This window comes from Curcuma longa, chromosome 4 (assembly GCF_044706935.1).
Source record: "Curcuma longa cultivar G26 ecotype Majalengka, Jawa Barat chromosome 4, ITB_CL_G26_1.1, whole genome shotgun sequence".
NCBI lineage: Eukaryota > Viridiplantae > Streptophyta > Magnoliopsida > Zingiberales > Zingiberaceae > Curcuma > Curcuma longa.
This window is the reverse complement of record NC_133864.1, coordinates 18,377,215-18,392,824: the sequence shown is the minus strand read 5'-3', so window position 1 is coordinate 18,392,824 and position 15,610 is coordinate 18,377,215. Positions and strand designations below refer to the sequence as shown.

General features: G+C 36.9%; 1 protein-coding gene and 1 long non-coding RNA gene across 2 annotated transcripts; both read left to right on the top strand.

The window, feature by feature from the left end:
• Positions 1–1,239: 1,239 nt before the first annotated feature.
• Positions 1,240–7,636, top strand: LOC141827384 (uncharacterized). The gene is made up of 7 exons (XM_074714612.1): positions 1,240–1,391; positions 1,500–1,669; positions 2,563–2,639; positions 6,421–6,486; positions 6,595–6,669; positions 6,737–6,811; positions 6,912–7,636. The coding sequence occupies exons 1-7, from the start codon at positions 1,240–1,242 to the stop codon at positions 7,323–7,325; spliced, it is 1,029 nt and encodes a 342-aa protein (XP_074570713.1). The 3' UTR covers positions 7,326–7,636.
• Positions 7,637–9,524: 1,888 nt separating this feature from the next.
• LOC141826681 (uncharacterized) lies at positions 9,525–10,637 on the top strand. The gene is made up of 3 exons (XR_012601649.1): positions 9,525–9,861; positions 9,959–10,054; positions 10,566–10,637. It is a non-coding gene; the product is annotated as an uncharacterized LOC141826681 (long non-coding RNA).
• Positions 10,638–15,610: the final 4,973 nt, after the last annotated feature.

Genomic DNA, 15,610 nt, shown 5'->3' with positions numbered 1-15,610 from the left:
ATCGAACTCATTGACATTTTGAAAAATGAAAATATATAATTTTACTGCCTCAACTCCGAAGTATATTAGGATAAGACTTTTGGTATTATAATTCTTAAAATGTTCAAAACTTATAAAATTTAAAATTCTCTTATCCTAACAATGTTAAAAAAAACTCCAATTCCATCCTCAATTGGGACATATATCGACATTGAATTTGATGGAAAAATTTAGATCAGACGGTTGTGAATTGAAATGTCGACGTGTAGAAAAAATCCACGAGTTTACCTCATGAGTGAAATATCCATTTTGGTATTGGAACGATATTATAGGGACCATGAAGACTATAGAAGTCGATTGTTAGCACAGTTACTGAGACGCTTTTAAGATTTATTTTTAGAGATTCTATGAAAAATTTCTATATGATCGAACTAGTCACCTTTAAATTTAATCGGATCATGAGAACTGAAATATCTAAATTATAAATTATCATTTTTTATAGCCACTAGAGGGAATACTCTAGTTTTGGCAAATTAACGAGGGGTTTAAGTAATGCACCAATCCATGGCAGGATAGGACGAACCAACCTTTTATCTTGATAGGCTAGGAAATCTCCAATCTAACTCAATTCAAGATGAATTGTAGATTAGGTGGACTAATCCACAAGTTTATCAATAATATAAAAAATATATATAAAAGATTGAAAATTTTACATTAGTATTGTAGATTTGGTAGGTTAAATCTACGAATCTAAAAAAATAAAAAAAAATTTAAAAAAAATTTAAAATTTGAAATTTGAACGTGGATTAGTTGGTTAAGCTCTTGCGCCCAATAAATTTTAAAAGGAAATATTTCTCAACCTATGGACCAATCCAAGCTCATCATGGGCATGTTTGTGCAGATCGCTAGCCCAGATGAGCCAATCCACTTGGATCAATCATAAAATGGATTGATAAATGAATTTAAATTATTTGATTGGACAGACCAATCCAACGGACCTATTCAAATTAATGATTTTCGTTCAAATGAATTTAAAGGACATTTAGAAAATTTCACAATAATGAGATACCCTTTTTAGAAAAAAATAAGCGTTGGGTATACTTGAAAAAAAAGAAGAAAAAAAAAGGAAAAAAAGGCTTTACACATTTCCAACGAACCCGGATTTTAAATCGGATTCGTATTGGGATTCTAGGGTTCGAATCCGAAACGATGTGAAAGTTATATGAGGTTTGGGCCGTGGCACCGTCTGCATCGAGCGATATGGATCGGGAGTGGGGATCGAAGCCGGGCAGCGGCGGAGCCGCCTCCGCTCAGAATGAGGCGATCGACCGCCGGGAGCGCCTCCGGCGGCTCGCCCTCGAGACCATCGACCTCGCAAAAGACCCCTACTTCATGCGCAACCATCTCGGCAGGTACTCATCCTAAACGTTGGGAGTTTCTGCGGAACCCTCTGGTGGGTAGGGTTTGCGCTTGCCGTGCCCTTCTTCTTTGATATGATTTTTCAATCGGGTTCGTTTCAGCTATGAGTGCAAGCTCTGCCTGACGCTACATAACAACGAGGGAAATTATCTGGCTCACACCCAGGGAAAGCGCCACCAGACTAACCTCGCGAAACGAGCTGCCCGCGAGGCCAAGGAAGCACCGGCCCAGCCTCAGCCCCACAAGCGGAATGTCTCCCTTCGCAAGTCCGGTATCCCATTCTTTTCTCAGTCTCTGTGTATCATTTCAGTCTGTTTGCAGCGAGAAAATATTTTACTGGAAAGATGCAGTTTTGCCCATAAAGTTTGGCAAGTTTATCCTCGTTAAGGGATTTTAAGTATTCATCAGAGGTAGGAGGTTTTATGTTTCTGAGATATTTACTGGACCTATCTAATTTGGGGTTATTCAAACTTTACTACCATTGTTTTTTCTTACCTGTAAGATATCATGTGTTGGTAGTCAAAGAGCTTAACTATTAACTTTGTCACAACTTCAGAGGTGATCTGTACATTCTGCAAATTGGTTGTTTAAAGGATATATAAGCTGTGAAATATGCAATATACTTATCATTATGAAAAGGTTATGTGCTCTTTCTATTGACTATATTCACTATTCATTTTTGAACCGTTATTCATGTCTATATGACTATGACCACACTGCTCATCAACCACTTGTGCATCTTTGAATTGCTTCCCTAAATGTCCGAACACATTGATTATATTAGATGATCTCTTCCAATATCTCACATGGTTGCATCTAATGAACCAAGAAGTTCTTGAGATAGAGTTTTGAGTGAATTAATTGAGTCTCTGAACTTTTATTTGAATTAATAAAGTAATATTTTCTTGTATCTGGTCCTTTTTGTATAAGTTGTTTTGTTTTGGTTACATTTTCTTTTCTTTTCTCTATCTTTGAGTAATTTATTTCTGCACAATGTCTTTGTACTTTAACACTTATCTTACTTGTAAGTTGTATCCATTTTCTCTTTTATCTAATGCTCAGTTAGATTAACATAGGGACATTGCAACTGATATATCTATATATTCTGGATCTCTATAAAACCAATTGCTGGTGCTTAGTTGTTACATTGCACTATCCTTGCAGTTAAGATTGGGAGGCCAGGGTATAGGGTCACAAAGCAATTTGATCCAGAGACAAAACAACGGTCTCTTCTGTTTCAGGTTTCACCTACTACTTTTACAGTTTTTTGATTAATATATCTGGCGTTGTGGAATTTTCTTGGTTCATCAGTTTGTTGACAAAACAACAAGTGTGTGTTTTTTTGCTTGCATTAACATAATCCTGATTTCTGAGGGAGAATTTTGCTCTACTTAAGTTTGCTATTTTAAATTTCTTTTAGAAAGTTTGAAATGTCATTTGCACCCACACAAAAATTATAATTGACTCTTTTCCTTCATTCTGCCTGTGAAGTCAACTTCGAGTTTAACTTATTGTTAGGGACAGCCATGTGTAAAACAAGTGATTTCATTAGCATTATGTTTTTGTCTACTGAGATGCATGACTGATGTACAATTGCATATGGAGAATAAAATTCATGAAAAGGAATATTATTATATTGAAAAATGATTATCATGGGGGTTTGGGATCTTCTGATCTAACTTGGAATAATAAAAAATTATCCTTAGCTAATTTTGTAAGAATTCTTTGTATGAGTTTTGGTTCCATTTCTGTGCCACATTAGTTTGGTAGTAGAACATCATCTTGCTGCATCAGATGAGCTGCCTAGACTTCCTTTGAACTTGTGGGACATGGTGGTTCAATATGCTGACAAAGTTATGGCCATTGCAAAACACATTGAAGCAGAATAAAAAAAGTGAAATTGAAGAAATTATCTTATGAACTGTGAAACATTCACTATCTCAATCTTATTCTACCTGCAATTTCACCAAAATTCTTTTCCAATATCCATCAAACTAATGTTCATTCCGTATCACAACCTTGTCTGGATTGGCAATGCAAAACCATGTTTTTGAACGTCGACATCTTGGGTCAAAACATCCCCAAAACAATGCGACTATTCGCTGCCACAACTTTCTCCAGTGTAGGGCCAAGTAAATTGAGTAAAAATTAAAAGGGCGCTCCTTATTATCCTTTTTGTCAAGAGGGCGTCGTTTTTCAAAGAAAGTAAAAAAAAAGTGCCTCAGCATGTTTTTCCACCCCAAATCCTTATTCCAATGTTGTTGTAGCAACTATGGCCTAGTTACTACAACATAGTGCAAAATTGTTCCAATTTGGTCAAAATTATTACACATAAAGCACTACATAGAACACTTTTATATCAAATACTTTTTACCAACTTAGTCAAAATTACTCTAGCATCAAAATTGTTTCAACTTGGTCAAAATCGGGTCAACATGTTGTAGTAGCTATGGAACAATTGTAGCAGCTATTCTCCATAGTTGCTACAACAGTGTTGACCTGGATTTGATCAAGTTGAAGCAATTTGATCGAGTTTGTAATTTTGACAAAGTTGTTAAAAATTATTTTGATATAACAGTGTCTTTTGTGTAGTAATTTTGACCAAGATGGAACAATTTTTCTTTATGTTGTAGCAGTTACGACTATAGCTGCTATAACAGTGTTGGAATAAGGTTATTTTCGAGATGAGAAATATGATGGGGTGTTGTTTTGACTTTTTTTTAAAAAAGAGGCACCTTTTGATTTTTGCCTAAATAAATTTGTGTTGTGTCCAAACTTTTCTCTCTCTCTTTGCTTCTACTCTAGAACTGGTGCATGGATTCCTTCTCTTTCACAGTTTCCTCAATTTTTTAGTATCCTTTCTACACCATTTGTTAAAGCATCTTGGCTAACACCATCGATTGATCTCTTGTGTTCTGGGGATCTCACTGGTGGTCATTGAACACTCAAGTACATGAGAAATGTCACTTGATGGATGATAGTGATGTGTTGGACATTCCAGGGCTGCCTCCTTGCTGGACATTGAAGTTTGCTGTTCTGAAGTGGCCGAAGTGTTCTAGAGAGATGGGGAAGGCTAAGGAGATAGAGATGGTTGCTCTTTGATTATTTCCCTATTGTCATCACTAACCCTAATAACCTGCAATCAATCTCACACATTATCCCACATTACGAACACCTTAATAGACCAAGACAGTCAAAGCTGGATGACCCACCCTGTATAGAATAGGAAGAATTGACTGAGCTTACACACATTTGCTCACTGACACTGTCCCCCATTTGGTCACCCTTGCCCCAGGTATGTTGTCTCCAAGGCTGCACACCACATCTTAATGGACAACATATGCATGCTTGTGTAGGGTCAGGCAGAACCATTGTTGCCTGACGGGAACTTCCCCTATATTGCTATCAATGTCTACATGTTGCACGACCTCTTAATATTAGACCACCGAATCCCCAGTCCTTTGCTTTCTGTGCGGTGACAGTACCAATATTCACTAATAGTTGTTTGCAGATACTACCTTGTCAAATATGAACTGCTTGCTTGCAGTGTGCAAATGAACATTGATGGAAGGGGGTTACTAATGTGTTAAAGAGTATGAATGCACGAACCATTTCCTTTTCTGCATTAACTCGTCAAATGGAGTCGGCAAAATCCTTTGGTTTAGTATGAGATATTGGTATAGGATTTCTTATAATGCTGCTAACTAGTTAATAAAAAATGCTTCCTGTTATTTCTAACACTCATTTGGATTATAAATGTTATCTATGTCCAACTTGTTATATAAAATAAAAATATCATAAATGGAAAAATAGAACAAGAAGATTCTGCACAAAGATCAAAGATTCATACACTACTGTAGCATTTTAGAAGCTTGTGAACATGATGTTCTGGTCCAATCTTTGAGAGCAGATTGGCTGGAGTTGGTGATGATGTGCAAAAGACTTGATTAGATACTCCTTATTTCCTTCAATTGAAGATGTCACAAGATTCTAATGTTTGCGATTATGGAAATACAAATTGAGAAGGGTGCAAAATGAAAGAGATAAATTAGGCTTTAGCTTCGACTTTTGAGAGGAGAAATTAATAGCATGAGAGAGATTGAGTAGACACCCGTGGTACTTGAAAGTTTGACTGAAGTCTCATAGTACTTGAGGGATATGGAGAAGATGCCTATTCGATAAAGAAGATAATCAGATAATGAAAGAGAGATGTTGGATGAGACAAACAAATATGTAATTACCATCTTATACTATGCATACAGATAAAAAAAGGAAAATCAATGGAGTTTGAGACCTAACAATACTTTAACTTGAGGCAAAAGGAGATAAAGGATTGAAGGATGTTTCCATTTCAATATCTGCTAAAGTCTGTCTATCCTTTTTTTTTCCTTTTTGAATGTCTGTAGACTGAGATGCAGAGAGAAGAGGTGTGAATGTGGAGGAAAGGATGAGAGTAAATGAGATTTTTGAGGCAAGATGGAATGGTGGATGAGTGTGCAGAGGTCGTGCCTGCCGTGATATCAAACCTTCAGTCTCCCCCAGAAGGGGGCTGGGGGAAAACACCAACCAGTGGAGAGGATTTACATTTGTAACATTATTTATTAAAGAAGATTAAAAACTATGTATATATAGCCTCTATGCTTAACTAATTAGTCCATAATTTTTCCTATTATCTTTTTTCATTAAATTAATAATTGAATCTTGCTTATTTGGAGATTGGATTTATTAAATGATAAGTGGAAATTATGCTGTAGTATTTAATTAAGTTTCTTCTCATTATTTATTGTTTAATTGATTGAAAATTAGAACTAAATTGGAGGGTGAATGATGTGGATGACATTTTTTACTGGGATTAGTGAAAAGTTGGTTGATTCGCCTGATGAGTTCAAAATTAATCTGACCTTTCTAAACCTCAATTTATTGTATTCAATGTCCAAAGAATTTACCTTATTCCAACATATTTGTTCAAGCGCCTGGCTATTGTTCCTCCTTCCCTCAATCCTAAGTCACCAATTTCTGCAGATAGAGTATCCTGAAATTGAAGATAACTGCAAGCCAAGGCACAGGTTTATGTCCTCCTTTGAGCAGGCAAGTGCTAGAAACCTATTAATTTTCCTCTTCTCTAAACTTTTAGTTTAGTTGTGGTCAGTTCTGTTTGGCAAACATGATTCTGTGCTCATAGTCCGTTGTCGACAGAGAATTGAAGTATGTGATAAGCGATACCAGTATCTACTATTTGCTGCTGATCCATATGAGACCATTTCCTTCAAGGTTGTTTCTTCTTTAACAAAATTCCATTCTTTTACAACTTTACTGAACTTTGTTTGGCCCTTGCCAGGTTCCTAGCACAGAAATTGATAAGTCAACATCAAAGTTCTTTTCTCATTGGGATCCAGACCTAAAAATGTTCACGGTTAGAATTTAAATTGATCTGATTTCTTTTGTTTTACATCCTCTTTTTTGCTCGAGTAATTTGATCTATTATCAAATTATTTAACTTATTTTGTCAACAGCTGCAACTATATTTCAAGATAAAACCTCCTGAAGCTACAAAACCACAGGCTACACCTGCTCCAGTTACTAATGGCATGACAGCTCCTGGTGATCCTTCAAGGCCATTGCCGCCGCCACCACCTCAAGTGCCACCGCCACCGCCACCTCAGGCACCACCTCCTGCTGCACCTGCTCCAGGTGCTAACCTGCCTAGGGGGCCGCCACCACCACCACCACCACCTATGGTCGGATCACAACCTCCACCGCCACCTCCACCAGTAGCAAATGGTCCACCAAGATCAATACCACCTCCTTTGGGCGGTAGCGCAATGGCTAATTTCACACTAGGCGTTCAGGGCCAGCCTGCTTTGTCAGGCTTTCCTGGACAACAGATGCAAGGGCAACCTCCCCGGCCGCCACCACCTTCCATTTAATGTCTAGCTGAGCTGTAGATTATGTTCTTGCTCGGATTCTTGATCCTATGATAGCATAAGCTGAATTGTTCTCGTTATGACAATGAGGAGGTTATGTCATTGTTCTTGTTAGCTGTAACATTAAGAAGCCGCATGCCAGCGTATTCCATGAACTATATTCTGATTTTTATTCCCAACTCTGAAATACTGGACACGTTCATCAGGGTTCGCCTTTTGACTTGCACATTTTATCATCATATGAGAGTCAGACTCAATTTGAATGTTACAATTGAATGAATTTGGAACTTGCTGGAATTTCCCCGTTGCGCACACCTTTTGGATTGTTAATAGATTTGACTGTTTAGCAGCTCTAAAGCCATTTGTTTGGGTGTTTATTGGAGATCAATCTGTGTTTTTCTCTTTTTGTCGGCCTTTCACCGATTCGAGGGTTTTGGTCATTGGCAGTGCTTCTTGATCTCTCCCTCAGCTTTTCTACATCTGTTTTTAGTTTTGCTTGAGGGAGCTCAATGTCGTGCACTAGATACTGAGCCAATATTGTGTATATATACCTCAGGCTCAAAATTTTCAAATATGCTATTAAGTAAAGTAATCTAACTGACTCAGACACTGTTAGTTGCAGCTGTTGATTATTTAAAATGTGTTGCAAACTTTTTAGTTATGGAACATATTTTGGGTGACACATAGTCGGGCCAACAAAATTTGCAAAATTATTGTAGTCACTTCTGTTTACTAATAACGAACAATCAACTACCCTTTCCTCTGTCAGTAATGTGACTGATGTTTCTGAGGCATAGTTGAGTTGGTTACGATAGAGTAAAGTTGTTGAAGTGGACAAGGATTGAATCTCGACAAAGCCGAGGCAATATCCTTCTCCATCGTGGTCAATTGTAATTTTTCGATTTATTTCCTCACATATAGTCGTGGGATCGATCGTATGGAACTGTTTGAGTGGTGGATTTCATTTTTTGCTGAAGTAATGTAACTGATGTGTTCTGTTTGTACCATGCAGAATATGCTGGTCTCTCCCTTTTCGGATGGACACTCCCTGAATGCCTGTTGATCTGGTCGATTGCTTTATAGAGAATCGTATGGTTTGGGTTCAGTCGAACTGACAAGGCAGTTTCACCAACACTCCTTCGGAGGCAGCTTGGAGGATCAAAGATTGTTGTCCAACTCTGCAATGGCCAGTCGATGGTGATGCCAGGCATAAGAGATCTAGACATTTCACGTCTAATTTTGTTGTTATGAGATTGCAGTTTCTCGATTTACCTCCTCACAAATGGTCGTGGGCCCGATCGTGTGGGGCCGCTAAGGTGACAGATTCCACCTTTTGCAGAAGAGATTGCTTATAGTTCCTTTAACCTATTGAATTGACCCGTCAATCAGCATAAGAGCGGGAGAGAAAATAGGTGTTGTCGAAAACCTTATTGTTGCAGTTCATTGAACCTTATTGAATATCCTAAAAGGTCGACTTTGAGTGTGTATAAATTATGTTTTAAATTTATCCAATAGGTGAATTAAAGAGTAAGATCGTTTACCTCCAAGATTAATCAAGTAGAGCGTGAATATTTAGATTATTAAAAAATAATTATTATTTTGTGCATGACTCCCGGGGAAAACCTAGGTCTCGGTGTAACTTGAGCTATGTTGGCAATCCTTAGAGCGGTGGCCAGATGGATGGGAAGCTAGAGAATCGTAACCTTCCGAACTATGACAAAGTGTTTCGGGGGTCCTACGAGGTGTCCCTTGAGTCTTTCATCGCACAGGAAGTTATTGCCTTCATCTTCTATGCCTTTTCCTCAATTTCCTCAATTTCTGCTTCCACTGTCGGAGTTGATCAAGAAGTTCCAATAGGAGGTGATCTAATTTCCAAAAGATTGAATGATTTGACCTATTTCATAACCTTAAAGTTTATATTTAAAGCTATGAAATTTGTACCTGGATTTTAGAAGGATGGCGAAGATCAAATTCTAGGAGAGTGGTGAAGATCAAATTTTGATCTTAATGATGCTGCTCTTTTGTACGCTGGAATGGTTTGAGGGGGGGGGAGAAAGTAGGATTATTAATGTAAAATACGGTAATTAAAAAAAAAAAGATTAATGATTAACGGGTTTAAAACCCGAAACCCATTATGAATCCATAACCCCTCCCCACCCTACCCTACGGCGTTTCTTCTCACGCCGGAAACGCACGAGCGTTTTCCCCCTTTATTCGCCGAAACTGACCGCCGTTTCTCCTCCTTCTTCCTCGCTGCACCCCATCCTCTTCTTCCCACTGTCGCGACCCCTCCTCCGTTTCGTCGCCTACAGCCAAGGAAAGCCGGCCGCGATTCTCTTCTCCCTTCTCTGCTTGCGCTGCTTTTGCCTCGCTTGAGGACAGCCTCCGCCGCCACCGTCGCGTTTGGGTCCCCCCACGTCGACGCTCTCTCCCTCTCCCTCTCCGCTGTGCCCTAGCCGCAGCTTTCAGCCGTTCTGCCGCCGCACCTCCTTCCTCCACCGCCTCGGCTCTGTCAAAGTTGCCACCGTGTGGGGAATAGGTAAGGGTTGAAATCCTTGTTGGTTGTGCTGGATCGATCCGGTCTTCTTTGGATTTCTTTGTTCGTTCGGATTACTGAGGGTTGTTTGATTCGGCAGATGGAAGAGAGATTTTAGAGGGTTTTCTTGGGTTTTGGCAGCGAGGTGGAACCGCATAATTGGAGTGGATCTAGGGCAAGTTTTGGCTATATTGCGGTAAGTTCCTTTTCCTTTGAATCCAATTAAAGGTTGGTTTGGATTGGGTGTGTTCTGTTGGATCTAGATTTTTATGAGTTTCATGGCCTGTGAGTGTAGATGTTACCTTGATGAACTCTCGGTTACTTGAGGAAATGTAGGCATGCAGCAGAACAATTGTTAGGCTATTTCTTGATCTTAATTTGATAATTTATATTTCTTAAAAGAAGCTTAATAGCAAGAACATAATTGTATCCACACAGACAGAACAGATTAGAATTAAATTTAGATTTTTCCAATTACTTTAGATGAATAGTGCCGATGCATGTGTGGCTGTGTAAGCCAACCATTTGTTCACTTCAGATTAAATTAATTAGAGTCTAATTGCACTCGGTTAGATCCGAATGTAATTGATGGAGTTGGGGAAATTGGTTAGTTTAATTGGATTAAACAACTATATAGATTTGATTACTGTTAATTTAATACAATATTATATTAGTAAACGTTGTATTATTATTTACTTTAATTACAGGACATTGATTTGGTATCAAACTTCTGGACGAAGGTTTTCTTTACGATCACCGACTACATTTAGAAGGCGGGTATCTTATCTTATCTTTTTAGATAAGTTATTTGACATGTATAGTTTTGCTATAGCTAGTAGTAATTTTGTTTATGCTTTTATATATGCCTTGGTATATCACTACTTGCTCATATATGTTGTATATCATTCTTACCTGATACCTGTTTTAGTTCCTTAGCATATTGATTCTTGCCATACTTATATAGGTTCATCAAAGTAGTGATATACCGTTCTTTATTGGGCATTGTCTATCCACTAGATATACCTGGTATGCATTAGCGTCATGCACCATCCTTGCATGATTGCATGCTGGCGATCGTCGGCTCCTTTGTAGTTGAGCCCGTCGCCAGTTACATGATCTGCACACACTGCCACTCAGGGGTTAGTGGTACATCAGGAGGGTGTTGTAACGCCCGCCCTTACCAGAGCCTTGACGGACGCTACAGTTTGCTTATCATTCATTCTTACTAATATCACAAACGAAAATCCCAAAACTTCGCAGCGGAAAATATATAACATGATAGAGATTTCAGATGCGATAAATAAAAACATCAAATGCATGTATTGTCTAGAGTGTTGAGTTCTAAATCAAACATCATAATATAACAAATCATAGTATAACAAGTCTTAACCCACGACAATCATAATTCAACATGCAATTATTTAGATTTCATATTTCAGTCCGTCACGGCACTACCACACACATCATGTATCAGCCTTGACCTGCTGCCTCCCATCGCTTAATGACTTCGGTTTGGCTCTGCAACATAAGAAAGAAAACTATAAGCACAAGGCTTAGTAAGCTCCTTTCCTACTCACCAAAAACCAATCGTCAATCCAAGCATAACATTTATATCATGTCAGATACCCATAACCATAGAAGCACATTAACACATTAACATTAAGCACATAAATATTCCTTAAGCTTAACATCTACAATCATATGCATAACAATGATGAACATGCCTTTGAAAATTTATTATCATAATAGATAAACATAATCATTCTTATCATTCTTTGGGATCCCCGGCTTGTACCCATTCATTTCTTGCGCGCCATTCCAAGTAAGTACGAGGTAGCAAATTCTCGACTACTCGGTTACTAGGTCTTCTGCCTTTCGACCTAGGGCCGTTCTCTAGGTGGCCATCCCTTGGACCCCTTACGGGTTCCGGTACAAGCCATTCATTAAAATAAATTAATGCACATGCTTTCATTTTCTTTTATCATTATAGGAGAACATCCAATGACATTTAAACCTATCAACTAGATTTACAATATCACTTGAGCACCCTACATGGTTTAGCCAAGACCTCGTAGCTTTGAAACCCTAGGTTAGGCTTAACCACTTGATACCCTATGTCTTATTAATGTTTCTCCAATCCTTGAAACCATCTACTAGGGTTAGAACTTCACTTTGGCCGAACCCTAGTTTAGCATGAGTCCATTGTTTTGTTTTAGATTTAACCACATGGGTCCCTAAACCCTAATAAGAGTTCATTACATAACATTTGCAAACCTTAGTTAGGTTGAAACATAACCTAACCCTTGTATACACAATCTGGCCGAAACCTTTAAAGGTTAAAAATCATGACTTAAATTCAACCAAATGAACCCTAAAGCATGATACAACATCACCTATCATTTCAAACATTGGTAGGTTAAAAACATAACTCCAAGCCCTAAAAGTTCTTGTTAGCCGAACCTTGTAACCATGCAAACATGATGTTAAATGCAACCATATAACCCTAAGTCATGTTAAACATCTTTTAGCATAATAAAACATCACTAGGTTAACTCATAACATAACCACCCTAAAGTTCCCTTACATGGCCGAAAACCCTATGTGGCATGGAACTCAAGTTTTTTTTTCCACATGAAGAAACTAACCCATATAAACATTATCATGCAACTTTTACAACCATAGCATGCTTATAAACAAATCTTTGAAACCCAACCATAACATAGCCGAAAACTCAAAGATTTATAATATGAAGCCCTAGCTTTAACCACATGAGAGAACAACAAGATTCTTACTTAAACATTTACATGAAACATATGGCACATACTTATCAAAAACATACTTTTGAAACCCTACCTTAAACTTCATGGCCGAAACATTTAAAACAAGATTTCTTCATGTTTTTGCCACATAAACTTTAAAACATTAAAACCATGGAAAACCATCAAGAAGCCATTATGTTGAAGGGTGAGGGAACTTACTTAGCCTTTAGAAAAGTTTACCCTAAAGAAGAAGAAGAAAACTCCTTGTCTTGTTGTCTTCTTGAGATTCTTCCTTCTTCCTTCAAAACCTCCCTAGCCCTTGGTTCAACCTCCTTGTTTTGACAACAATGGTGATGAGAACCCCATCAAACCTCTCGGCCAGAGAAGTAAAATAGAAAAGAAAAGAAGAAAAGAAGAGAAGAACCAAAACCCTTGAAGGCACTTACCTTCTCTTTACCTTCCAACTCTTCCTTCCTAAATTCCCTTGGAAACTTTGTAGATGGAAGAAGCCCTCAAAGTGCTCGGCCACACAATGAAAACACAAGGAGAAGAAGGTGGTTTCGGCAAGGAGAATGAGAGGAATGAAAATCAAATGGAGAGAAAAGTGAATAAGAGTAACTCTCTCATTTCAAATTCCTTTAGGTAACCCCCTCTCCTCTCTTAACTCTCATGTAACCTCCCCTTCATGAACATTCGACCAACACATAAAAATAAGAGGGAAAAGAAAGAATTATTTCGGTGACAAGGTGAAGAGAAAACAACATAAGTGGAGAGGAAATTTCAAAGGAAAAACCTTTGCTTTAAATTCCCTTTTTGTAACTTCCCTCCCATAACTCCATTTATGTAGCCTCTCCTCTCTCTTGTAACCCTCGGCCACCCTCAAGGAAAGCAGAAAATGAAGGAAAATGAAGGGAAATTTCCACTCTCCCCCCTTTTTCCTTTATTTCCAGAACTTCCCCTCAAAATCCTATTCCACATCATCATATAACATTTTTGTAAAAGGAAGGAAATGGAGTTAAAACTTTGCATATGTAACTCCTAGCATTTAATGAGATGATGTCATCTCGCATTTAAGTTCATTTCCTTTATGTCTCTATCAAGAAACAATCATTTGCTCCTATGGTTAACTCATGTTTCTACTAGGCTTGCATCCCTTGAGGTCCAAGGATCAATCCCTGGTTCCTCCATTATTTTTCCTCTTTTATTTTTGCAAAGCCCACATAGAATTAACCCATTTAATTTATCCATCCTTTAAGGCCCACTTTCATTCTATTTTACCATTAGCTAGCCCATATAAGGAAAGCCCATTAAGAAAACATTTAAACCATAAGGCCCATTAGGACAATTATCCTACTAATGGCCCATTAAGCTAAAAGTTCATTTAATCATCAAGGCCCATTTAGAAGTTTTACTAAATTTCCTTTAATCAATTATCATTATCCAGGAATTATGGAAGGAAAATTGCGGGTATTACACTATCATAGATGAATTTGAGTCTAAGAAAAAGCGAAGAGCGCAACTTAGATTGTGTTGAATGTAACTTATTTCTTAGTTAATTCAAAATTTATTTTATTAGTATGATAATGCGATGTTAAAAAATGGTCCCCCCTCGGCAAAAATCCTGGCTCCGCCCCTGGCCATCACAGAATTCTTCAGTACTGAACCTGAAGTTTGACAACAACTAATTGAGGTATGTATGCATTTAAAAAATATATTTGATTTTCTTTTGTGATACTATCTATGAATGAATGTTTGATACAATTATATTATAATTTGTAGCAGAGCCGGCTTTAGGCATAGGCCACTAAGGCCTATGCCTAGGGCCCCAATAAATTGGGGCCCATTTTTTAAAAATATTAATTATTATATATATATATATATTTTTAAGAGAATATAAAATTATTAATATCTTTATTAGATTTTGAAGAAATTTGACATTATCATTGGATTTTGTAGAGATTTAGCATGGTCATTGAATTTCATGAAGTTTTTGGCATGATTCCAATATATTTAATATTTCTCAATTCTTAAAACTCTAATTTTACTAGTTTATTTATATTCATTTCCTTCCTTCCTTATTAATATAATAACCTATTTTGCTCAACTTCAAATATTTTACTTATTTGATAACTTATTTTCTCTCCTCAAGATATTTTCGAGATCATCACAAGGGGTGTAAGGAGAGAAATGATCAGAATTATGATCTTTTATTACAGATTTTTTGATAATCTTAAAACCTAAAGGTATTGTCTTCCTTATTTTCCTATCAAATCTTTTTTTATGCTTTTGTTAATTTCTTATTTTCTTATCAATGATTCATGTTGTAAACTTGTAATCTTATTCGCAATTAATATTATTAGTAAATTTTTACAATATAAAGATATGAATATTAGTGTTGTATTAGATCAATTAAAAGGTCTTATTTCTTTTTTGAATGAGTATAGAGAAAATAAATTCATATTTGCTATGATTTCTGCTAAAGAAATTACAAATGAAATGAATATAAAAATTTAATTAATAATTTTACATCTCAAAAAATTAAAAAAATTTAATTTTATATACAAATTATTTTTAAAATTAATATTTTAATTTATTTTTAAAAAAATTTAAATCTACTATTGTCGATCTCAAAACCGAATAAAAAAAAGATAAAAGAATTTTTTAAAATAATAATTATTATTTAAAAAAATTTCGCCTAGGGCCTTTCGGAGGTTTGAGCCGCCCCTGATTTGTAGATCAAACCAGCAGCTGTTGAATGGGAGAGCAAGTCTATTCGAAATTATGAAAAGTTAGTTCAATTATACGGGAAAGATAGGGTTACGGTACAACATACCAACACTGCATCAGAATGGCGAAAGAGAAGAGCTAGCATGGAAGTGGAGAATAATATTGGTAAAAATCAATTCGAAACCATTGATGAAGTTGAATTTATGATATCTCAACAAGCAATCTATTTCCAACTCCTAGTTTTGAACCAACTAAATCTCAAGCTA

Bases quoted from the DNA above. Each gene is read 5' to 3' on its own strand.
- LOC141827384 (XM_074714612.1), top strand. From the start codon at position 1,240: ATGGATCGGGAGTGGGGATCGAAGCCGGGCAGCGGCGGAGCCGCCTCC. The intron at 1,392-1,499 runs GTACTCATCCTA...GGTTCGTTTCAG, and splicing joins ATGCGCAACCATCTCGGCAG to CTATGAGTGCAAGCTCTGCC. The intron at 6,487-6,594 runs GCAAGTGCTAGA...CGTTGTCGACAG, and splicing joins TTATGTCCTCCTTTGAGCAG to AGAATTGAAGTATGTGATAA.